General features: G+C 39.6%; 2 protein-coding genes across 2 annotated transcripts in view; both read right to left on the reverse strand.

The window, feature by feature from the left end:
* Positions 1-10,155: 10,155 nt before the first annotated feature.
* On the reverse strand, positions 10,156-25,060 carry LOC107746985 (uncharacterized). Its single transcript, XM_016561353.1, has 15 exons — positions 24,575-25,060; positions 23,867-23,987; positions 23,069-23,176; positions 22,264-22,300; positions 20,290-22,139; positions 20,126-20,153; positions 18,233-20,007; positions 18,101-18,149; positions 17,726-17,769; positions 17,485-17,533; positions 16,428-17,362; positions 14,888-15,817; positions 14,718-14,754; positions 14,551-14,634; positions 10,156-14,470 (listed from the first exon to the last, which is right to left on the reverse strand). Exons 1-15 carry the CDS (start codon positions 24,661-24,663, stop codon positions 10,446-10,448), a joined length of 10,161 nt encoding a protein of 3,386 aa, XP_016416839.1. The 5' UTR covers positions 24,664-25,060; the 3' UTR covers positions 10,156-10,445.
* Positions 25,061-25,286: 226 nt separating this feature from the next.
* LOC107747030 (52 kDa repressor of the inhibitor of the protein kinase-like) overlaps positions 25,287-25,917 on the reverse strand; it is a 5,800-nt gene continuing 5,169 nt past the window's right edge. Inside the window, exon 6 of the mRNA XM_016561444.1 lies at positions 25,287-25,297. Within this exon, the coding sequence (XP_016416930.1) occupies positions 25,287-25,297 (11 nt within the window). The remainder of the gene's footprint in view (positions 25,298-25,917) is intronic.

The raw sequence follows: 25,917 nt of genomic DNA on the forward strand, positions 1-25,917 counted from the left end.
CAAGGACAAAGGTGTGATTTATTAGCACTTCATCTTAGATTTTGTCAGTAGGGCATGATTTTAAATAGTCCACCCTGTCGCCATTATTTTGTACAGTAGTGATTTTTGGAGTGAATATTTGTTGAAATATCAGCATTAAATTTCCTTTCTAATAAACTACTCATGATATCATGCCATCGGCTAGTATTATATTGTAAAAGCACTAAATGGAACAGACACCCTGTTACTAATTTCCTGCACTGTAAACCTCGAGAGGTGAAAAATCGAGGGAGCATCAATTTCAGGAAATAAAATCACAGAATTTGCCATACAACATTGGAAATATTGCAATTCTAGTGTTTGCATGGTCCATAAAATTAAGTAGGCTATGCGGCTGTATGCCAGAGTTTCCACACTCGTGCCATTTACAGTGCTGTACACGGCCCCATATCGGCCACTCCAAAAACAAGGCAATTTTCCAAGGACGCTAATACCGATTTCAACGTGATGAATACGTCCTGATGCACATTTCATATTAGCAACTATATGACAAAGGTTGTTCTACATTTCACACGATAAATGATTTAACCTCCAGAAATACTCCCAGTAGCCCATTTAAGTCCACATCTGAGCAAAGATATTTCCTAATTTATAAAAATGAGCTATTCAATTCTTTTGTTGTTTTTGGTCTATCAAGAAGTATAAAAGAGTCCATTAAAGTATTCATTATCATTATGGATTGCTAATAATAAATATAAATGTGTTGAGAAAATATCGTTATAGAATAAAAAAATAGGCCAGTATGCGTGTCTATTTATTACAGGTTTATTACAGGTAGTTAATATTTTAACCATCTAAGGTAACTGTCATTTTAATAGTGTCTATGGTGTAATAAAAGTCAAGATGTTCTCTGGCCATATGCTTCTCTTATTAACCTGGCTCTCTGGTCCAAAAATGCCTCCTGCAGTGAATTCCGTAACACTCACACAAGTGTCCCCTGTAAAACACACCACACAACCTAACTTTCGAATAACGATGCAATTAAAATACAATCATTAAGACTTTTTCCACTGCTAACAGTATCTACTGTTTTATATAAAGCAGGCAATTCCACTGATTTTGTGGTTAAGTGTTTAAAAGTAGGTGTGTGAGTATACGTTTGAAACAAAACAGCAAGCAAGAAAAAAAACAAACAAGAAAAACAAACATCAAAGCTAAAGTGCAAAATAAAAAAGGTCCACACGCTGCATATGAAAAAATGTACATGAAATTTATGGCAAATTGCTTGTAAAGTACAAAACAGTGTTACAATAGTAAGGTCAAAGCAGATCGGCCTACTTTACAGTAAATGAGCAATGAAAGTCTGTTTTGTTCTATGCATTTTTTCCTACCATCTACATATTTTTTCGTAACACTTGCAAATGTTTGAACGAGGTTATTCTCTGACGCTCCTCAACATCAAAAGAAACCCGATGGATGTTTCTCTCTATTAAGTTGAATCAAACTGCACAGATCCCGTTTGTTCAAGGTCTTGCGTGTGTATGAGTAAACGCCAGGCGCTACTTATTATCTTGAACTGTATTTACTTATGTGCAGTAAATCACGCACTATAACCTTGATTGACCCACCGAATGCCTTTCTTTTCACGTCCTGTTGCATAATAAAGCATAGTGAGGGATGTCAGGAAGACAAAATGTCACACAGACTTAAATCATTCACTCTAATGAGGCCTGCGAGAGAGGCATGATATTGGAAACTGTAGGCATGACTATTTTAGTTTAATTGATTTAAGAAATAATCTAATAAACTAATCCTTCTCTCACAGCTGAAACCAAAGCAGCGAACAGAAGAAAAAAAGGAACAGAAAAAAGGGCAGCATGTATACTTAGAGCTAATCTGATACTCTCTTAAGAGGTACCACCGACAATTGCCGAAGCATGACATTTCCATTCGCCGCCAAGCTGCACCGTTTCAGCTCAATATAACGTGAAATGCCCGTGGAGCTCTAATCTCGAACCAAAGCGATGGGAAGGCAAATATACGCGTTGTTTCACTAAACACATCTGCCCACAGCAAATGATTTAAATATGCGGGAATGGGAATTAGCCAAACTGAGGGGGATGTGCTGGAGATAATAGACTTTGGACATGAATAAAAACCACAGGCCTTTTTTTCGAGATTCAATGCATTCTGAACATTGTGGACAGATGGAAGTATCAATAAATGGGTCTTGTTTTAATGTTGAAACAAACTTATTTATGATCTGTTATATGAAGTAAACAAAAATACACATTCATATCTTTCAGAAAGCTCATTTTGATGTGGTGTGAAGCCATAATAGCAGCATGTTTATGGAAAAACTAAGTCCTACAACCATTTTATGAGGGATGTGAAAAGCATCTAGTAGCAGTGAGATGTGAATGGGCATGAACTCTTAATATCAGGTCAAACGGGACTGAACACTGACCAAAAGAGCCGTGACCTCTCTAGTGTGTCTGTGTTAGAGGTTTTAACACGCAGGCTCTCAATTCCTTCCCGTACCAGGATCAACACCACAGCCACTTTGATCGTCCAGCCTTCTTCTACCAGCATTGAGAGTCTTACATAGCCTTAGGCTGGTTCATAGAGGGCACGAAAGCTACTTCGGTTTATATAACTGAAATTATGCATGGGGCAGAAAAATACATGTGCTTTGAATGAGAAAATGTTTTTTTGTTTTTTTTTGTTGATATTTCACGTTTGAAACGTTAACTCGATTTAGCAATTTTAGACATTATGTGGTGGCTATCCATGTGTGAAGTTTAATGCCATTACTGAGACTAATGATTTAACGTTTGCATAATGAATCATTTGCGGCAGCTGTGCCAACTGCTCCGCACTATTGGTCTTCTATCTGAGACATCATCAGACACATAGCACCATTTACCCTGACACATACTCAGATCGTTCATTCTGAGCTTGTTGAAGGAGTGCAGAGACACAGTGCCCCCTGTCCCCTGACGTCTCGGGTCTCTGCCCTGCTCACAGCTGTCTCGTGTCTCAGTGACTGTCAGCGACGCAGAGCTAGAATTGCACGGCTGCATGTGAGCTGCACATCACACTCCTGATATGTATCACTAAGAATGCAAAGTTACAAGAACAAATAAACTTCAATCAAAGACAAAATAAATCTGTCCTAATGCCTGTTAGTTTAAAAATAATATTGTCATCAGCAGTGAAGATTTAATGTCTTGTGACAATATTCTATAATAAAACCTGTGTTCATCATTATATACTGTATTAATTTATTACTTGATACTGAACATGTATTTCTATTGAACAACCATGAATATATATATATATATATACACACACATAAAATGTGTGTGCGTGTCTAAATTAATGCACACAATATCTACATGTACATAATCTACTACACCACTCGAACAATAAAAAAGCAGAAATTATCCTAACTTTTGTTCCAGTAAGCAATATATATTGACTTTCAGACAACTTAAGATAACAGATAACTTGAAATAGAAAAAGTGAGACACGTTGCTCTGTGTGAATGCATGGTTCCAGCAACGAATGGTGGGAATCATTACCCGTTTGAGGCATAACATCTACACAGTCCAAACAGAACACAGCAACAATGTTGATTTGAAACATTGTTCAGCAGCTCTGTGTCTCCGACAAATACAGAATCCATTTGTTTGAGACACAAGAAAGGCGACAGCGTCTGTTTGGTGCTGTCTGCTACGCCGTGATGGAGAGTCTGTCGTTGACTGGCTGTTTTAAACTAGGAGGAAATGCATCATTTTGGCTGCAGCACTGTGTCCAGCCAGTTTATTTAAGCTAAGGTGGGAGAAGCTTTGTTTTGGCTGTTCTTTTGAAACCTGTTTTAATTAGGCAATCTCATAAAAACAAATCATGATTTAATAGGCTGAATGAAGAAAGACCTGACAAACAGCTTATGTCGGCATGCCAGTATCCTGAGGTTTTGTTTCTATTGCAAGCACGGTGGGGCTAATGTTCAAATGGCTTAAATGTAATCAAATTACTGTTTAGGAGAACATTTTAGGAAGTTTACATACACTAAACATCAAGAATTAGAACCGCTTCCCACTTTCCCCCAAAAATTTAAGATTCTTATTATATGCAGAAACTAATTCAATGATTTCAGTGCACAAAAAAAGCACAGAACATGCTTTTGTGTCTGGGTTTGTGTGTTCTCAGGTGCTTTTTGCTGTAAAAACACTAGGACAGTCACACTCAGCAGGAGAACTCGGAGAGAAAACGTTCAGCGTCCAATTCAGACTGTTTAGAGAGTTTGGACCTGTTCTTCAGAAAGGGGCCATTTGTTTAGGACTGGCCCTCTCTCTGCTCTTTGAAGGCGATGGCCCCTTTCATGTACCAGATGGGAGGTACTTTCAAAAACACAAGTGACTTGTCTCACTGTATGGGAAACATGCACCCGTTTGTTTTTTGCTATTGGTGTCTGGTAACATTTGCTACTTCAAAGAAGTCCCTCAGATATGGTTACATGCAAACTGATTTGGAAAATGACAAAACTTGCTACAAGCAGAAGTAGACCTTTCATGAAAGCAAATTCTATAATCATTAACAAACATGCGAGGAACTCGATGCTCCACAGCTTGTCACTGCAGTGTTGTAGCTGTGTGGGGTTTGATATCTCCACTTGTAAATGATAAAATAGGTGGGAAAGACCAGGAAGCGAAGGGGAGGAACAATGAACGCTTGTTCACAAGCCAGCGTGAAACATGGAAGGAGAATTAAACTACAGCTACAAACAGCAGAAGCATGAAAGGCCTTACAGACATCGCCTTGTGTGTGTCCAAGTTGTCCTGTCCACATTTGAGAGAGCATTATTTTCCCCTCAGTACAAGATCAAAGCCTTTACCCATCTGCCAAGGAGAATGCTGGGACAGGCGATACAGATGAGATAAAATCAGTATCACAGCGATTTTATCGGTCAGAAGAGACGCACTTATGGCAAAAGCGTTTTCTACTCAAAACAAGATCAAAAGAAGCTGCTCATCAACAAAAGTGGGCGGGATATAGAGGTTTATATAGATGAGATATAACCACTGTCATTGGAAATGAGACCGCAGACGGAATACATGCTGCTACAGCATTCCTAGCAAAAGCTAGATAAAAAGCCTGTGCAGCATAAGAGCCAGAGGAATACAGGACATCATGTATGTCTAATGTATCACTACTATTTTAGAATAAACAGTCAGGAGTATCTATTTTAGCTGTTCACACAGTCAGTGTTTGACAACTAGATAACAACAGGTGAGACTCTTGTTATTGCCAGGAATTTTGGATCCAGTCTCTTTATAAGATCCTGTCAGAAGATATCGATGTTGTCTGTTGTGGTTTCAAACTGCTTCACAACAACATCCCATAAAAACTTGAAACTGAGATATTCCCTCTCATTTGTAATGACAAATATTTCATTAAACCCCACAATCATAAGATTAAACATTCACAAGCATCACAAGTTAAATAAGTGATATAAAATATAAAAATATAGGTTAATAAAAACAGTATAAATGATTAAACGATAAAACAAAATGAAGAAAATTAAACAAGGATGTATGGCTGCTCTCTTGAAGCTACACACATGGGTTGCCACGGAAACATAGATCATTCACTCTTGAACAGTCCTGTTCACACAACCACTTACATAGCATTCAAATAACTACTGTATGAATGAATAATGAATGTCAATTCCTTTTTTGTTCTCATGCTTGCCTTGAAAATCACCTGTAGCCTTTGTGATAGTTTATCTGTGAAATCTTAATAAACCCATAGCTACTTCTATACCTGAGTGACCTCTGATCTATCTGACTAGATTTAAAACCTTGATAACACACAGCTCATATCTCAGTCTGTGCAAGTTGGCCAAAAAAAGGCATTACACGCGAGACATACATGCAGCAAGTGGCTATTACATTTTATGACAACTAGTTATTATTCAGTAGGGCCCAGTTCACACATCAGGGGTTCTAAAATGCATATAGCAGATAGTGGCTAATGAATCTGAAGTCTTGCACATTGACAGGAAACAGCTTGCATTTTGCTTTGAGAAATAAGATGGATAGAATGAGGTCGTCACTCTTGTAAATCCGTGAGTAAATGTAACCATATTAGGGACTTAAATACATAACTTACACCGCATTCTGCTGCTGTGTGAACGTGGCCTATTATAATAGCCTTTCACCTGACTTGCAGAGTTTGTATATCAGTCTCTAAAGATTAAGAGAATTTGAACCAATGAGAGAATGGAGTAAGCTTTCTGGGTGGTAAGAGCACAGACTTGGCAAAAGTTTTGGGTCTAGATGAACACTGATCTACTAAGGCGGTGGAGATTAACAGGGCAGAAAGAGGTAACAAGTAGAACACTAGATAACTGTACAGACACATCTGTTTTTGATCAATAGCCTTCTGTAGGATTAAAGCAAAAAGAAACCAGAGTACCAGGGTCAGTTATAAGAACTACAGACGCTCCGATCTGAAAGCAAAGTAGTCGGGAGAAAGGGCTGCCAGAGCGGTAACCTAATCACTCCAAATCACAAGATAATCCTACTTGCCCTCCACTCTTACAGCAGGGCATTATTCATATCGGCAGGCACTCAGACCTCAAACTCTCATAAGCAAATTAATCAGTGAGACACATTCCTAATACTCTTGATTTAGAAAGCCAAAAAGCACAGAGTTATTTCAAGAATTCTAATAGCCATATTAATCTGTCAAAGATATGCCCATTTCACTTCCAATGCACTCAGGTTCAGTTATAAGCGTGGGGGAGAAAGTCGAAACACTGAAACCACTTAAAAACTCACAGGTTAATCCATGGCATTTAAATACATGAGATCTGATGTTAAGGTCTAAATTTACATGCAGAGTACACGGACAAAAATTTTAAAAAAGTAGAAGAAAACATTTAAGCGTTTCCGGATCTAACCAACATATTTGACATTGGAATAACTCAAACCAAATGCGTTATTTGTTGGTGGTTCTGAGATTTTGGCTAGGGATTGCCGGCACGGAAACCTTGAAATAAAATCCTGTTAAACCCTCTGCCTCTCTCTCAGGAGTATAGTTAAAACCATGCTGTGCATGGACATGATTATGCACCGCCACAGGTCCTACGGCATGGCCCAGCCTTGACTTCCAGCAGGAAACAAGCTCAGGAGTTCAATTAGGGCAATTCTCGGTTTGGCCAGGAGATTAGCAGGCGATATAATACAATCAAACAGAGAGTGATGAAATATATTACATACTTTTTAATCAGCCATTTGAAAGAGCACATCTGATTTTAGAACAGATTATAAGATTACTGACAACTTAGAATTTAGAAAATGGTTATGAAAAAACGCTGATGGTGGGAGAGTCTCTGAAGGCCGGAGAAGACCGGAGGACTCCGACATAATCCTGTCTGCAAACAGCGCTGCCGGGCTGCCCAACCTTCAGAGCAGACGGATCCGTTTGCTCTGTGGATGAGCAGGGGTAACACGAAGAGATAGCTCTTTCACACCGGGCTGAGCAGACACAATCAGACCCTTGTTCTGAGAGGAGGGAGAGGGCAGCTCTGTTTCGGCCTACAGACAGAGAATACATGAGCCCTCTACAGTGTGATCAGAGCAGAGGATGCTCCAGATGAACACACAGAGTGAAACAGACTAAGTGCTTTTGGAGGAAAGAGAGAAGAAATTTACTAATCCCAGATAGCAGTTCACAAGAGGAAGCGTATCTTGGCATTTCAGCTGCCGTTAATGGCTTCAGGGGTTTTAAGGCTCATGTTATTAGCCTGGAAAAGGCTGCCAAAGGAACAATAATTCAGCCCTTAAAGATAGGCTAGATCTTCATAGTTTAAAAGTTTTAAATAATCTAAAATTCATAAATATGCAAGTGTCCTCGGATCTACAATATTAACTGACAATAAGATGTCCATTTTGTGCCTGGAAGGATATACAAACTCACCTTGTGATGTTGCAACTCCTGTCCCTAATGAACATTTAAGGGTTTCTAAAGATAAGAAAGAGAAGTTAAATGTTGGACTTGTAACTTTGTATTTGACAACAATTAATATCACAAAGAATTCATAAAAATCTGGCCAGCAGATCTCACAAATAATAATTTATTGCTTGTGGAAAATGGGGAGAAAATCAAAACCACTGTGGTATGCGAAACGCATTGGTCGATGAAAGACGGACAAGGACTTGGCTTGTCAGCACACTATCGAACACCACATAAAAAATCCTTTGGGAACGGACCAAATAAACAATTGTTTTGAGAATAGATGTTGCACAATATTGTCTAACCACATTTTGCCATTTAACAGCAGAGGAACATTAGAGAACGAATGTATCTGCACAAAGTGCTTTGATGAGATTGTTGATACTTAAAAAAAAAAATCATACATTTGTCTTGATACAAACTTAAGTCACTTAAGCTGTTGGCAAAAACTTGGAAATGCTACCCTATAGGGAGCAAAGAAAGAAAAATACATACATTTTTTGGAATAGTCTTCATGAATTTCTGAACTGCTACTCTACTTTCTCTTGACTGCAAGTCATATATTCAATCTGCCACAATAAAGTAATAAAGCAGGCCTTAATTGATTTGTAGTTGTAATTACTGTGGCGTTGTCTTGTTAATAGGTTTATTTTCCTGCCTTTCCAACCACATCTACTGCCTCTCTTACAAAAAAAACGACCCTAAAATGTCAAAGGCTCTAGCCCCCAAGGGTGAATCATAGGTCCAAGGTTACATGGAAATGGGAGACTGATTGCTTCTCAACAACATCTCGAAATCTACTCTTGAAAACAATATTCCATGATGAATCTGGAGTCTATGAACCAAGGGTTGAAGAATGGCTGCAAATCATCGACAGGCTACAGGGGGCCAATGCTATTTTGTGAAAAGCCTGAACTCTTAAAAAAAGCATTAAAAAGTGAAGACATTAATCATTAACTACCTTTAACTTAGTGGAAGAGTAGAGGACACTGGCAGGAAGTGGTGAACAGAAGTGGGATTCTTCTCCTTAGTTTTTTTTTTGGAGGGGGGGGGGACAATCAAGGCAATAAAAAGTACACATAAATAAGACTAAATCAGTTAAAACAAGGAACTAAAATAACTGAACAGATCACACAATAAGGCAACACATGAAACCAGCCAATGACATCAGCTGTTAGACTACCACCACAATAGTGTAACATTAAAAAATGTCATTAGTGTAGCATAATAAATAGAAATAATTAATATTAACAGCCAATTAATCAACCGATTAAAAAAACATTTATAACAAGTCAATTTATAAAATACGTTATATAAAAAAAAAAGCAAAAAACCATAACTGCAATTATTTATCAATAATTATGTATCATTTGACATTATTAAATATGCTGTTGTATTATGCATGTATTAGCATCAGTCACCCTGCTCTCTTGATATTGATGTCAGTAATGTGGGGGAGAAGAAAAAAACACTAATGAATCCATTACACACAACTAACGTCATTGATTAATGCTCCTACAATTAAATTAGATTATACTATGCATAACAAACCATCTAGGGAAAAAGTCTCAGGGCAAAAAGCTTAAAAAGAAAAAACAGGGATGAATCAGTACTTACCCACAGGTACTTGCCTAAGTATAATAGGTGTAGACTGCCATCTTGTGGGCATCCTTAAATATTCTGCCTTTGAATTGAGAAGAGATTGAAATGTAAAACACTGCTTCTTTTCAATGATTTTATTTATTTTACTCAAATATATATGAATGCTTCCTTTGTGAGGAGGGCTTCTGGGAGAAACGTTTACAGAAAGATCCATTCATCTAAATAAAACTGCAAACAAATCAAACATTGTAACACGCATAATGATACAGGGACAGACTGGTTTTAGCTTGTGCCGTGGGATGACATTGACAATATAACACAGTCATAATTCATTGTGATAAAACACGATTCTCTTTTCCTCACAATGCATCACAGAATATTTATATGATTTGAAGTCTTTAAAAGTTCCTGAAGATATTAGGAAATTCCCAAAAAGTGTGATGTGAAAGTGTCCATCCAGACTTTTTGTGTCACGTTATTCAAAGTGTTATGTAGGGTTTTTGCATAAAGGCACAAAGCAGTAAGGCCCCCCAGGGGCATCCTATTCTCTTTTTTTTTTTTTTTGGCAAGACATTGGTCCCAATTGGCAGTCCTCTTTTTCCATGCCACTTACGTAAAAGGAAAACAAATAATAAAAAAGACAAAACATCAATAAAACCATTATGTGATTATCCTTAAGAGTGTACAGGTCTAATTCAACTAATAAAATAAACATACTGAAACCTACAATCAGATGTGATCTACAGTTTAGAGAATACAGTAGGACATTCTGAAGTTTCAGCAGTGTATGACATCCTATTAGACAACTTGTTTGGGGGCAGCTAGTTAAGCCAAGCCTACTACAGAGGGTACAGCTCAGATTTCATCTTTCCCTGTGTGAAGCTACTCTGCGTGCTGGAGATGGGCAGGACTGCCAGGAGCCTAAGGATAGTTGAAATGTTGGGAAAAGTCTCAATGTCAGAAGTTTTGAGAGTGCCGAGAACAGTGTCGGGTAGGTGCTGATGACTAGCAATACAGTCTTGCCACCTGTCCCTCCACCTCTGCAGCTCATCCTGGAAGGAGTTTGGGTCAGGTAAGACATCTTGGAACACCTTGACAAACTCCGTGTCGTTGCAGCATCCCTCCACTTTGGACATGACATAAGGCACAACCTGCAAGCAGCGAACAGCTGACAGAACATCCTGGGAGAGTCCTTCCATCTCAGCAATACAGTGCTCAATGGCCCCTTTACTGATGTCCTCTCTGTAGTGCACATTTAAGGGTGGTTGTAGTGAGGGTACCTGCTTAGAAGCCAAAGCAACAGCCTCTTGAAACCAGGTTTGATGATGTGAGTCAATACTGTTCTTCATTTCACTGAGAGAGGGCATCAGATCAGACACGCGGTTTACAGCTTGATACACATCATAGGAATTTCCCTGAAGACTCAGGCTTATGCTTTTGGTGAGGCTCAAGATGTTTTTCATAATCACAACTGTCAATATGAAATCAAAGTTTTGGATATCAGAAAGGAAGCTCTGAGCCTGTGCTGTGTTTGCCTCATTATCTTGGTTCCCTTTCATCTCATTCAAGCAAAAGACGATGGCCTCTAGAATGTCTGTAGTGAGTTCCAGAACTTCATGGCTCATTGCCAATTGATTGCTGCTGATCTTGGCTTTCAGCTCACTGGCCTTCCTTTCGTCCTCCTGGAACATATGTACAACAGCATCCTCTAGTCTTACACGTCGTTGAATATCCTCAGAGAACCACATGAAGAGCTGCTCCAAGCACTCAAAACAGTGAGTTATCTCTCTCAGGGAGGACAAACTGTCTAGCAAAGATTTAGGAGTTACAAGGTTCGGGAAACTGAAAGCATGAGGGAGTCTCTGCGAAAGCAAAGCTGAAGCCTGTGTCATCTGAGAGACTGTGGCACCTGGTCTTGCCAAGTTTTGACTTCTACAGAGTGCCAAGTTCAAACCCCACTTCTCAGAAAGAGCGATGGTGAGCGTATCAACGAATGAAGTAATGTTTGTGGAAAGCGGGATAAAGGCCAACATATTTTCACACATGATGTCTTGTTTGTTAAGGTAGTGTATTCCTACAGAGATGTATGGTTGGCCATCGATTGCAAACTCTTCCTCAGTGACTATGGAAAAGAACTTTATGTTGCACAGTTCCTTGAGTAATTCCTCTCGAGCAACAGCATCGTAGGGGGTAAAAACTATTTTTTGTAGTCCAGTGTCATCCTGGGTAGTTACTTTGTTTGCACTATCCTGAGCCTTTACTCCAGACTGGACTGTGCATTCAGATTCTGCTGCCATGGGGTGATCCGTAATATCCTCAGATGAAGCAGGTGTGCAATGGTCAGTAACACTTGGAGTTATTGCAGAGGACTGATCAAGGCAAATGTGTACTGCTGCAGTTTCTTGGTCTGAGCAATCTGGAGTCACTGAACTGAACTGATCTGTGCCACAATCTGCAGCTACTTTGGGCTGCTCAAGGCCAACCTGATCTATGATGGTCTGATCAGTTTCACTTTGATTCCCTGGTACTATCTGATCAGTTCCACCTTGACTGAGTGCCACAGACTGATCAGGTACACTTTGATTCAATGCAACTGCAAGAATAGTTTCACCTTGAGATTCTACTACAGACTGATCATTTCCACAGGGTTCATCTGCCACAAGCTGATCATTTCCACTTTGATTCCCTGATGCTATCTGACAAGTTCCACTTCCATCTTCTAACCCAAATCCACTTTGATGTTCTACTATAGGCTGATGAGCTGCAACTTCCACAAATGTATCAGTTACAGTTTGATCTGGTGATGACTGATCAGTTCCACCTTGCTCTACTGTTACAGACTGATCATTTCCAGACTCAACAACCATGAGCTCATCAGATCCACAATCTCCCAATACTAACTGATTAGTTCCAACTTCATTTGGTAAGACAGACTGACCAGTTCCACTATGATCTACTGTTACAGACTGTTCATTTCCAGAGTCAACTACCATGAGCTGATCAGCTCCACATTGATCCCCTAATATTAACGGACTAGTTCCAACTTCGTTTGGTAATATAGTTTCTGTCTGAGCATTTTCATTTTTACCCTCAACTACAGATTGATCTGACTCAACTTGAACAACTGCTATAAATTGATCAGGTACACTTTGATCTTCTGTAACTGACTGAAAGGTTACATCTTGATCTGCTGTTACAGACTGATCATTTCCAGAGTCGTCATCTACCATGAGCTGATCAGATACATTTTGATCTCCTAATACTAACTGACTAGTTTCACCTTCACTTGGGAACCCAGTTTCTGTCGGACCGGTTTTATCTTGATCTTCTACTACGGAATGATCATTTTCAACTTGACCAAATACTATGAACTCTTCTGTTACACTTGGGTCTCCTATTTCTGACTGACCAGTTACACTTTGATCTGCTGTTACAGACTGATCATTTCCAGAGTCATCTACCATGGGGTGATCAGATACATTTTGATCTCTGGATACTAACTGACTAGTTTCACCTTCACTTGGGAACACCGTTTCTGTCTGACCAGTCTCATCTTGATCCTCTTCTCCGGAATGATCACTTTCAACTTGACCAACTACTATGAACTCTTCTGTTACACTTGGGTCTCCTATTTCTGACTGACCAGTTACACTGTGATCTGATGTTAGAGACTGATCTTTTCCAGAGTCAACTACCATGAGCTCATGAGATTCACTTTGATCCTCTGATATTAACTCACCCTCATTTGCTAATCCATGTTCTGTCTGAATAGAATCTTGACTTTTTACTACTAAATTTACAGTTTCAAATTGACCATCTGTCACAAACTGATCATTTATAATCTGATCTTCAGTTACTGACGGACCGGTTTTGTCCTGGCCTGCTGCTACAAAATGATAATTTCCAGAGTTATCAACAGCCTCAAGATCATGAGATCCAATTTGTTCCACTGATACCAATTGACCAGTTTCTCCTTCATCTGCTATCACTGTTAATAACTGACAAGCTTCATCCTGAACTTTTACAATAGACTGATCAGTTTCAACTGGACTAACTTCCAACTGCTCAACTACACATTGTTCCCCTGTTGCTGGCTGGCTATTTCCACCTTGATCTTCAACTACATATGGATCATTTCCACTCACATCAATTTCCATGGGTTGATCAGTTTCGCTTTGAAGGACTGACTCGAACTTATCATTTACACTGTGATCCACTGACATGAGCTGAACAGATTCACTCTGATCCTCTGACACAAACTGACCATCTGCTAAGCCTGTTACTGTGTGACAACCTTCATCTTGAGCAACTATGGAGGAATCAGTATCAACTTGAGCAACTGCCGTGAACTGATCAGGTACACTTTGCTCCTCTGTTGCTGGCTGGTCAGTTTCACCTGGTTCTGTGGCAACAAACTGATCAACTTCCATAGGTTGATCAGTTTCACGTTGATTAGCTGATACTGACTGAACAGTGCTAACTGGCTCTTCTTCATTGGACTGCTCAGTTCCACCTTGATTAGTTACTATTTGATCCCCTGTTACTGGTAGACCAATTCCACACAGATCAAGTACTTCAGACCTATCATTTAGATCTTGAACAAGTGCGATCAGTTGATCACTTCTATCATGTTCTGCTGCTGTAGATTGCATAGCAGCATCTTGGACAGATTCTGTTTGTTGGTCAGGTGTGCTGGTTGGCAGAGAGCTACAAGCAGGGATGACTTGAGCTGCAGTTGTGGCTTTGTCTGAGCTGCTAACTGTTAAAGATGATGGCTGGTCAGGTGTATTTTCTTCAGCACTTTCTATTTCACTAGAGTCATTGGTTTCCACTAGAATTTCCTCTGGAGCAGCAGTTTCGACATCTAAACAACGGATGAGACATAATATTTAATAAAAAGAGATAATTACTTATTACTAATATTTTTCATTTAACATTACTGACCGATTCCAGCAACATTTGCCTCTTGAGGATAATCCGAACCATTTGTATCTACAACCAACTCCTGTGGAGCCATGGCAATCACCTCTGGAAAGGGACAGGAAAGAGTGTGTCAGAATAAAACACAACAGCAATTTCATTACTTTGAATGCCCATTTGAGCTTACTTACCACCTTCCATTCTCAGGTGATTAACTCTTGACTTTACCTACATGTATGAATAAAAAAAAAAAAAAAGGATTTTTTTGTTTGTTTTATCAGTTGATATCAATGTGTTAATTTGATATTTTTGGACAATGAGAATTATTAACACAGTGTAAACACTAAGAAATGTACCACACCTGAGCAAGAAATTGATTACTTTCTGGATCACCCGCCATGCATTTCTCAATCACCTCTTCCAGGCTCTGTAGTGTCTGGCGATGCATAAGAAGCATCACTGCATCAGTCTTACTGCCCCTGTTGAAGATACCATCTCTGAGTAAGGTCCTCAAAGAGTTTAGTGTTGTCTTCATTAGATCGCACTCCATGCTAATGCTGGGCAACACGGCCACAAGTTTAAGAAGGGTTGCAACATTTGGAAGGTTTTTGGCTTCATTATGGAGCAATGTCTCAGAGATGGAGGTGGGAGGACAAACATCTTGATACTTCTCCCTCCATACCGTGGCCCAGGTGTTAATGTCTTCTTCCGCTGTTTCTGGTTCAGGGAGATCACTCAGGTATATAGTGTGCAGTTTATCTGTGGATTCTGGGAGAATAGGCAGAGGGTTGCACGTTGGCAAAAGGGACAAAACTTTCAGGGCTTTTAGGTGATTCTCTGAGAAGTTAAACTTCATTTCTTCAATCAAACCATTTAGAACTGGTAAGCTAACTGCTTCCATGTAAGATGTTTCTGGTGAATCATAGCCACTGACAGATTCCGCATAAGACAGCAATCCCATGACCTTAGTTGCAAGCTCCACTGCCTCGTCAAACCAGACAGAATGCACCGCACTCACATTGCCCAACATCTTGCTAAAAGTATCTATTATTGGCATAATCTTCTCAAGCTCGCAAATAATGTCAGCAGGGTTTCCACAACGAAACACAGTGCTGCAATTCCTTAAGGGCGCACAGGCATTCTTCAAGATCACTAGGGGGATGATAAAATCAACCTGTCTAAGTGCTGTGGACAGAGTCTGGGAATGCAGTGACATGCTATCACTCCATGACCCACTGGAGTTGGTGCTCACAGAATCTAAGCAGTTCAGGACTCCCTCCAGCATGTCCACCAAAATATCAAAGAAGTCTTCTCTCTTCTTCCATCTGGACAGGCAGGTCTCTGGGACCTCTGCAAGTGCTTCCCGTGGAGTATTCAGCAGCCCATCCATGGTCTTGGCAAGTTCACTCTCTAATTTGGGTGACTGGTCAAAAAACTGTAATAGATCTTCAGCTGTCTCTAGAACCTTTGTAATGGATGCATTTTGTAGGCTTAAAGCCAGCCAATAGGCAAGTCCACAAGATTCACTGGGAGTGTTCACAGCTAATGGATAGCTCTCTAAAAAACCCAAAGCCATCTTCCTGAGACTTTTGCTCCCCGTACCAAAGCACATGATGGACTGGCCACGACAGCAGCCCATCTGAAGTCCCCACTCATCTTCAAGTGTTGCTGAAAGAGCCTTAGCTTGCAAATCCACATCGGAGCTTTCATCAAAGGGCAGAAATCCTATAAGCTCCACTTTAGGAATGCAGTCATTCACATATCTAACAAAGACTGGCAGGAACTTCGCATCACCCACTGAAATAGCTCTATCAGTGATGATGGAAAAGAAAAAAGAGTCCTGAACTTCAGTGAGGATTGTTTCTCGTATAGCCTTCACAATACTTTGTAACATTGTCCACCAAAATATCAAAGAAGTCTTCTCTCTTCTTCCATCTGGACAGGCAGGTCTCTGGGACCTCTGCAAGTGCTTCCCGTGGAGTATTCAGCAGCCCATCCATGGTCTTGGCAAGTTCACTCTCTAATTTGGGTGACTGGTCAAAAAACTGTAATAGATCTTCAGCTGTCTCTAGAACCTTTGTAATGGATGCATTTTGTAGGCTTAAAGCCAGCCAATAGGCAAGTCCACAAGATTCACTGGGAGTGTTCACAGCTAATGGATAGCTCTCTAAAAAACCCAAAGCCATCTTCCTGAGACTTTTGCTCCCCGTACCAAAGCACATGATGGACTGGCCACGACAGCAGCCCATCTGAAGTCCCCACTCATCTTCAAGTGTTGCTGAAAGAGCCTTAGCTTGCAAATCCACATCGGAGCTTTCATCAAAGGGCAGAAATCCTATAAGCTCCACTTTAGGAATGCAGTCATTCACATATCTAACAAAGACTGGCAGGAACTTCGCATCACCCACTGAAATAGCTCTATCAGTGATGATGGAAAAGAAAAAAGAGTCCTGAACTTCAGTGAGGATTGTTTCTCGTATAGCCTTCACAATACTTTGTAACATTTCTCCCTCTGAAAACAATGTCCCTTCCTCCTTCACCCAATGACATAAGGCAAGTTTCTGAACAACAGCATCTTGCTCTGGTTTATCAAGGTCGATCAATGAGCAGTTTCTCCTTGCAAGCGTAGCTGCTTGTTTAAAGACTTCTTCACAGTTTTTTATGTTGTCAGCTGGTTCATCAGAATGGCCATTCTCATCTGGAACCTGCTCCACTTCTTCAACCTTTTCACGCTGCTCCTCAGCAGCCACTTCCGTGCAACCAGCAACCACTTCTATGTTTTCAGACTGCTGCTGAGTCTCTATGCTCTCTGCTCCCTCTTTGTAGATTTCTGCTTCTAAAAGTCAGGGTAAACATTATTTTAGACAACGAATACAGCATTTTCAATAAAACAAATATTTAATTAAAGACTCGAACATTAAGAACTCAAATGCAAGACCATTCCCAAAAATGACATACCGCTGCCTGTCATCTCAGAATTCACCACAAGTATTCGGGAGTCTTTGTCCTGTGAATAGAAATACTACTTATGAACAAAATTTAAAAAAGCAATCAACTATCACCAGCTGATATGAATCAACAATAGTTTAAAACAATTTTCAACTCAATCAACGATCTATACTGTAATCTATAATCTATCCTCTAAACCCTTTGAAAAATGATATGTTATTATAACAATTATCATCACAACTTTACAAACCTGCTGAGCTTCCCTGTCCTCTACTTCATCCATGTGGGTGTCATCTGCAATGTTGGAAAAGTGAGCATTAAAGTCAACATGAAATGAAAATTCATCCTACCTATTTTCCAAATGCATGTTACTGATCTTATTGTGAACAACATGCATGCATGTTTTGTTTTTAAATATTTTTTTACCTCAATTTTAAATCAAAATATACCTCAATCTACTGGTAAAACAACAGACATCTCTTTGATTAATGACTTCTCTACATGGTGTGCTTAAATACTGCTTCCACTTTTTCCTCCCCCAAAAGACAAGAGGAAAGAAAGCATCCAAACATTGATTCTTTAAAAAAAAAAAAAAAAAGCCAGCAATTAAAATATTATTACACACCTTCTGTTTTTATTTCAACAGTCCTTCCTAAGGTTTTGGATTCTTTGTCCTGTGAAGTAAAACAGACTTTAGGAACACATCTGGAAAGCAAATTAAACAAGCAACAAATTACTAAAAAAAAATTATCCTTACCAGGCAAATACCCTCCAGTGTCTTAGGTGTGAGCTTTAAGCACTGAGCAACCATTCGGTCTAGGTCTCTGTTAAAGTCAGTGCCCACCTGAAGCACGGCTAAACAGGGCGATCTGTCCATAGGTGAGGTGTTGCTCAAGTAGTCTTGATACATTTTGTGCCGCTTCACCTCACCACAATATTCTAAAGCTGTGCTTGGCAACACACACATTATCTTCAGCAATGTGTTGATGTTTACGAAGTACTGCATGAGGGGTAGACGCAGAGTCTGAAAAATGGTCTCTGGTATGGTTACACTAACCACTTTCGTTTTCCACTTCACTTTCCAGCAGCTTAGCTCCGTGAAGAAGTTGTCAGGATCGGGAAGGTCACCAATGTACAATGGAGGTTTTGACTTGAGCATTTCAAAAACATAGCTCACTGTCACAGAGCACGGGACCAAAGACAATAAGTTGAGAGCCTCTTTGTGGTCATCAGAGAAATAGTCTTTCACCATGTTTATAAGGTGGTCAACTAAAGGGACACTCATTGCGTCTTTATAGTATGAACCTGGCTTCAAGAGACTGTCCCTTGGAACAATCACGCTATCAGGCACTTTGACCTGCACACCCAGACTCTGAGCAAAACAAGAAGCTTCATCAAACCAATTCTGATGGAAAACCTTGATGTTGGTTTTCACTCTGTTAAGCGTGGCCACAATACCACTGATCTGGCTGAGCTGCGAGGCAGCACTAAAATGGTCTTTCTGTAATGCTGCACTCAGTTCTCTGGTGAAGGATGAGGCATTTTTTAGCGCAACAATTGCCACAATGAAATCAAAGTCCTTTATTAACTGAAGTAGTCTCTTGGCTCGGTTGGATACTGCCAAACTCCATATTTGTGGTTGGCAGTTATCAATATTTTCAAGCCAATCTACCAGAGGCTCCAGAATCTGAGCGAAGACTTCATAAGAGTCGTGTTTCTCAAGCCAAGAGGAGCAGAACTTTCCTTGAAGCTCATGGATTTTCTCATAGCTTTCTCTTAGGCCTATGGCTAAGACTTGATCTAACTGTTTCTCGAGGGCAGGCATGCTGTGGAAGAATGACACTATCTCCTCTAACGTGTCTATGGCTCTAATGACTGCAGCTACTGGAACTGATCTTGACCACCAGGTATTGAAAGAGTAACATGAGCAGTGTGTGCATATAGCAAGAGGATACTGCTCCTGTATTTTACATGCAAAGGCCTTGAGCTTGTAGGACACTTCCCCAGAGCCAAGGTAAGCTTGACCTCTGCAGTAGCTCAAATCGAGATGCCACTCTTTGGTGACAACATCAAAAAGTCGTTCGCACATGGCCTCAGTGTCATGAGTAACCTCGATAAAACCCAGAAGCTCAAGGCGCATGACATCAAAACTATCAACAAATCTGATGAACATGGGTAAGTAGTCTGTCTCTCCCAACCGGACAACTCGGTCGATAAACAGGGAGAAGAATGAATTTCCGAGCTCTGAAAGAATCCTATCCCGTACAACATCCTCACACACTTTAAGGACTTCATTCATCTCGGATTTGGTCACATATTCTACTTCTTGATCTTGATCTTGATCACCCTGAGTGTGTCTGCTTTGCCTGCCGTATGCTGCCGTGACAGCGGTCTGTAATGCAGATTTTAATGCCTCTTTATCAGTTTCTGCACACTCAAGCAGTTTCTGTCTCTTAATGTCCATATTTAAAGTCATCTCTCTTGGTTCTTCCGTATCTTCTTTAGAGGCGTCATTTGCACTGGATTCAGGAACTGTTATAGGGGTTGGAGTACAATAAATAAAATCAACAACTGTATTTAACATAAAATTCAGCTCAGTTCAATGTATTCTTGTTCAAGCTATCAAAACCAGAAAGGTGAGAAGCTTTACCTGATGGTTGCACTTCCATTACATCATCCTAAAAACAAATGAGTAGATCAAAACAATGAACAGCTTGTTAAAAACATGCTTGAGTTTTTGGCATTATTTATCTCCAGAAACTAAATATAATTAAATACAAATCAAATTTAATTAGTTACCAAAAACATACTTACTTCATGTAATAGCTGCAGGATTTCTGGATATTTCTTTACATACGCCTCCACCATTTCCTCAGTGCTGAAGTGGACATCTTGATTGACATAAACACAGGCCATATTGCTCAGTCTCTTTTCCACTTGTATTTTTTTCATGTAGGACTGATAGCGGTCCAACACCATATCATAGTGCCCATACACATCAGATTCTGCACGGACACAAGGGATGGTGCCCAACACTCTCAACAGGCTCTGAACATTTGGGTAAAAGCCTATATCTGGGATCTTGAGGGTAGCAAACACACTGGTGGGAAGAATCCTTCGCTTGCTAGCATGTCGCCATTTCACTTCCCAACAGCCCAGCTCATCATAAAAGGAATCAGGACGAGCCAAGTTATTCAGGTTAGCATCAGCAACTTTGTCTTTGCGGATGCTAAAATTGTGGTCAGCCATGTATGAGGGCACCAATGACAACCATCTGAGGATTCTTGCCATTTCAGTGCCTAGGACTCTTTTGACTTCATCAACAAGGTATTGTAAAACCTTCTTGCTCAGTGCTTCCCTGTAGTAATCCTCCAAAGAGGCTTGCGGTTTCTCCGCACCATCCCCATTTGTCTCCATCTCCACTGGCAGATTGACTGGCACCCCCAACTTCTTGGCTCTGCCCACTGCATCAGAAAACCACTTTCTGTGAAAAATTGCGATCTCCTGCATATGTTTGGTTAGAAGCTTCAAGGCATTAGAGATGGTGTACTGCAATGTGCTGCTGATGCTGATTATTCCCCGGAGGCTGGGGTTCAGGATGCTTACACAACACAGTGTGTTCTTCAGGACCACAAGTGTAATGATGAAATCAAAGTTCTTCAGCTTCTCTTTCAGCATTAGAAGCACTACGACGGTGTCGGTGTCCACATCTGAAAGGGCACTGGTGCACATCTCTCCAATGCTGCTCAAAAGCGGCTCCAAGATATCAAGCATTGTCTGGAAAGCATCAGTGGCATATTCCCAATGATTCTGACAAGACTCCTTCACTCTGTCCACTTCACCTTTGATGTGGCTGTATGAAGCAGTGATCTTGGCATCAAGTTTCTTCGCCAGAGTTTCTGATTGCCTAATAATGGCAGCAACCTGCTCTACAGTATCAACAACGTCCTGAATTGGAAGGATGGGCATGGAGCGAATCAACCACACATTGAAGGCATAAGGCTCACTGGGGGACAAAACTACCTGTGGAAAATCCCGCAGCATCCTGCAGGAGAGATCCTTCAGTTTCTGACACATGGCACCTGATGACAGGTAGGTGAAGCCGCGGCAGTGCTCCATCCGCAGGCCCCACTTGTTCCGGATCTCAGATATAAGCATAAGGAACAGAGTGTCAGAGTCAACATCGCAAGGAAGGAATCCCATGAGGTGTTTCTGTGGAAAGCCTTCACCAGTGACTGAGCGGATAAACACAGGAATCTGGTCCTTGCCCTCAATGCTTACTCGGTCTTGTAGAAGTATGGAAAAGAAGCGTGCAAGGCGCAAGCTATTGCGGATCTCCTCACGCATCACATCCTCACCTAAAGTGAGCACTTCTTTTTGGTCAATCTTCTCTGCGCATATGGTGTTGACAGAGAGTGGCCTAGCTGGGTCATTCCCCAGTGGTTTAACAGCGTTAAGAGATGCACTGTTGGTGATGCTAAAACCAGTGAAGGCTAAAGTCTCCTTGAAGTAGTCTTTCAAAATTTCTTTCGCTTTGTAAATAGCAGGATCCTCCTCTGATTCATCATGTGCAGGAGGATTGTGTGTTTCGCTGTTCTCAGCTGAATCACTCTCAACTTTATCTTCTGCCTCTGGCACAGAGGGGTTTGAGTTATTGGTGGTACCTTAAAAAAGCAGAATACATACACGCTTAAAAACAAAAATGCAGAGAATCTGCTGTAATTAGTTTGTGTAATTACAAAGAGAAATCAGAATTTAAAAATGCTGACATGGAAATGCATTACCTACCTTTAGTTTTCTTTGTGGCAACAGGCTCCTCTCCTGTCTGAAAAAATGAAAACAAAATAAAAATCTATCATTTGTAGTCAACGCTACAATGTGTCCATAATGACAAATAAAAACAATGAATTAATAACAATGATGGCTACACATTATAAAATGCTTGTTGAGAACTATTACAAGCATGAAATCTAATTTAAATGAGATGGTGGAATTACATTTGCATTCAAATGATAAGTAATCTACACAGAACTCAATCCCCAAAGTGTTTGTTTACCTTGTCACTTTGTATTTAACTGAATCAACTTAATCAAAAAAAAAAAAAAACGGGCAAGTAGTTTGCTCCATTATTTTAAGTTAATAAAAGCTTGTATTGCATAAGAATGTACTGATAAGTACGTTTTTGTACTGAATAAACTGATAAAACACTGATAAAACACTTTGCATTGAATATCTACTTGATGCTACTTATGTGTGCTGGGCTCACTGTGCCACTCTTTACAAAGGAACTCTTCAAAATCCATTCTGTACAGAACAGTTCTTTGTCTTCATTAGGCTATTTACCAGATTTTGGAAGACCTGTCTTTAAATAAGTTGCTAGAGACCACTCATTATTATATTATATATAACATTTTCTTGTGTTTTGTCTTATTTTGAGATAAACTCAAATATTAAAGAAAAAAATATGTTTGATATTGTTAAAATATATTTTTTTATTCAAGAAAAGTTTTTATCAGTCTATTCACAAAGCAAGGAAGTTATAAAACAGAATAAAAAAAGTTTTTGAATTTTGATGTGTACATTAGACACTCACTTTCTCCCGTGTCCTTTTTCTGTTGCTAGTTTGTGCATTGTCCTGGTTGGTTGCAAAATCAAATATAGTAGGAACGGCATCATCCTTCAAAACAGATTTCTGAGAGCTCTGAAATAAAAAGGAGTTTTACACATTAAGGGTTAACTGTGCCATGTCAGGGGGTGGGGGGCAGGTTGAAATAATTGGGAATGTGTGAATGCTTTATATTTCAAATAAAACATGAACATAAATCAGCCATTTATACAAAAAACAATTTAATTACATTCTATGCTAGAGGCTTATGTTGCTGGAAAATGTTTTATTTTTAAGGCACCCATAAATAAATGTAATACTGTATAAATATTTAATCTTCTCCACATTTTGAAAAAAATATATATATATATATATATTTTTTTTTTAGTAAAGCAAATGAAACTTTACAAATGGTTATTCACAAGACCAATCTAATTGTATTTCATTTACATGCAAAGTTTACCATAACCATCTAGCTGAGCAACTGGAACAGCATACACTTATTTTGGGAAATATGCTAAATTTATTAATGCATAGCTAAACTTTTAGCAAAACAAATAAACAAACAAAAAAGTGGTTTCAAACATTGGTAATTCACCAGTGTCAAAAACGGTGCAGTTTTCTGGGGAACATAGGGCACATGCCAGCCTACTGGTCAACCCTACACATCAATCCTAGTAAAAAAATCATTTCACTGGTTTGGTTTACTCGCATCATGATAAAATAATAATAAAAATCTCAATTTTTTTTAAATAGAAGATGCTCACCAAAATCATGCAAACTTACTTGCTGACATATCATTGATGTTTCAAAGTGTTTTGAGCACAATCTGTAGTTGCTGTGTAAATCTTCAGGTGATTTGATCTCCAGATCTGGTCTGTGGCACTTACCCACCCATTGTTTACATCTAAAGATAAGTAGTAAGGTTACTGCAGTAGTGCAAAAGTGATATTTTACCATTATTACAAACCTCAACAATCAAAAATCACAGGTCTAAAACAAAGCACATGTGTTTAATAAACACCACAATAAGTTTGACATCCAAATCCCACAAGAAGAAAGCAAAAGTACAAATCACGCCCTGAACAGAATAACGTATTCTGAGGGAATTAAATTCCTGCCATTTTGGGAAGGGCCTGATGATGGCGAACGTGTACAGGAGTCAATTGCTTACAGTAACCCCTTAAAAGTTGCAGCAATCACGTTGAAGAAATGCGAAAGATAGCCTAATTTCATGATTGCCAATTAAAAAACAGGCCCTCGCAAAGCAAAAAAATCTGTGCAAAACCAGATTAATGGAAGCAGCAGGGAAAGCATAAGCCCACAATAAGGGAGCCATGCATTCAATGAATCATTGTAAAAGGGGGCAGAAGCTAACCAGCTAACAAACGATGCTAATTTGCTCAATCTGTACTTAAATAAATAAATATCTAAATAGGAAAAAATACCATCGATTAAATTGCGATTGCATTTACGCCCAAAGGCTGCACTCACCGAACGGGATCCAGCGGGAACCTAAAGAAGGAAACGTTGGACTGGTCCGTACTCTGCTTGCAGTTTGCTGCGGCACAGCAGTCGGGCATTTTGGACTTAATCAAAATGAACACTGCATTGCACGAATCCTTCAGCGCAAAAGGAGACGCTTTGGCAGCAAAAAGCGCGCGCGCATCTATATAGATTTCACGCTATTGGGCGTTATTTCCAATCGTCGCGTGCATTCTACTGGAACTTGCTCATGGCCGAAACGTTGCTACTTTCACAGAGGAATCAACAACCAGGAAGAACACCTATGTAACAGCGGAAATGGACTAAACTGAAGATGGATTCCAAAATAACTCTATCACCGTCATTCTTTCCCCTTCTCGTGTGCATTTCCAGAATAACGAATGCTGCACAACTGATTTTTAAAAATATCATCACAAAATGATAACTCAAATACAAATTTGTTCCCCTTTTCCACGAGGCGCCAAGGTTTTTTTGTAACCCACGTGAACATTCGAGGTCACACCCTTTTAATAACACTAGTTGATCTTTTTTTGAAGTCCTGATTATTTCATAGGAGTTTAACCCATTTAGTCCCACATACTAACATCTGACTTTGAATGATCCAATATGCTTTGTTGATGTACTTTGCAACGATAAATTACAAATTCAGCTTGTTTTGATTTGATGTTGATATTTCATGTAGTCACACAGCTGTTTAAGTTTATTTTGCTCCTATGAAAGGTGTCATAAAACACAAATAAGCAAAGACCGTTGCTATCATTCAAGACCAAACAATGCAAGATACGTTTCAAATCACCTTTGTTGCTGAAATAATTACAGTAATACAGGCAATAACTGTCATGCTAGAAAAAACACTTACATTACCTAACTTGCATATCTCACATAAAATCAATAATGTTGCTTCTATATACAGTATCACATGGCATAATATAATGTAAAATGCTGTATTTGATGCTGTCTCCCTTCTTCTGATACATCTCTGATCAGTTCCTCTTCCTCGTGTCCTGCTGTTCACAAATAGCAAAACACACGGTTTTACAAATGAGGACGTCCTCAAAGGGAGGTTTTAGGTGATTTTGTCAAGTTTTGTTTACTTCTGGGTACCAATTTGTCCCCAAAATATGGTTACAGTAAGTAGGTACACACACACACACACTTTTCCTATCATTATGGTGACAATCCATAGGAGTAATGGGTTTTATACTGTCTCCCCCTACACTCATTGGACCCAAAAAAGGACAATGATTTCAGATATTGCCATCTTTGTGGGGAAATTTTGTCCCCATAAAATAGGGTTTACCTGACCACACACACACACACACACACCCTTA

Source organism: Sinocyclocheilus rhinocerous, unplaced genomic scaffold (genome assembly GCF_001515625.1).
Source record: "Sinocyclocheilus rhinocerous isolate Xijiao unplaced genomic scaffold, SAMN03320098_v1.1 scaffold708, whole genome shotgun sequence".
Classification (NCBI taxonomy): domain Eukaryota; kingdom Metazoa; phylum Chordata; class Actinopteri; order Cypriniformes; family Cyprinidae; genus Sinocyclocheilus; species Sinocyclocheilus rhinocerous.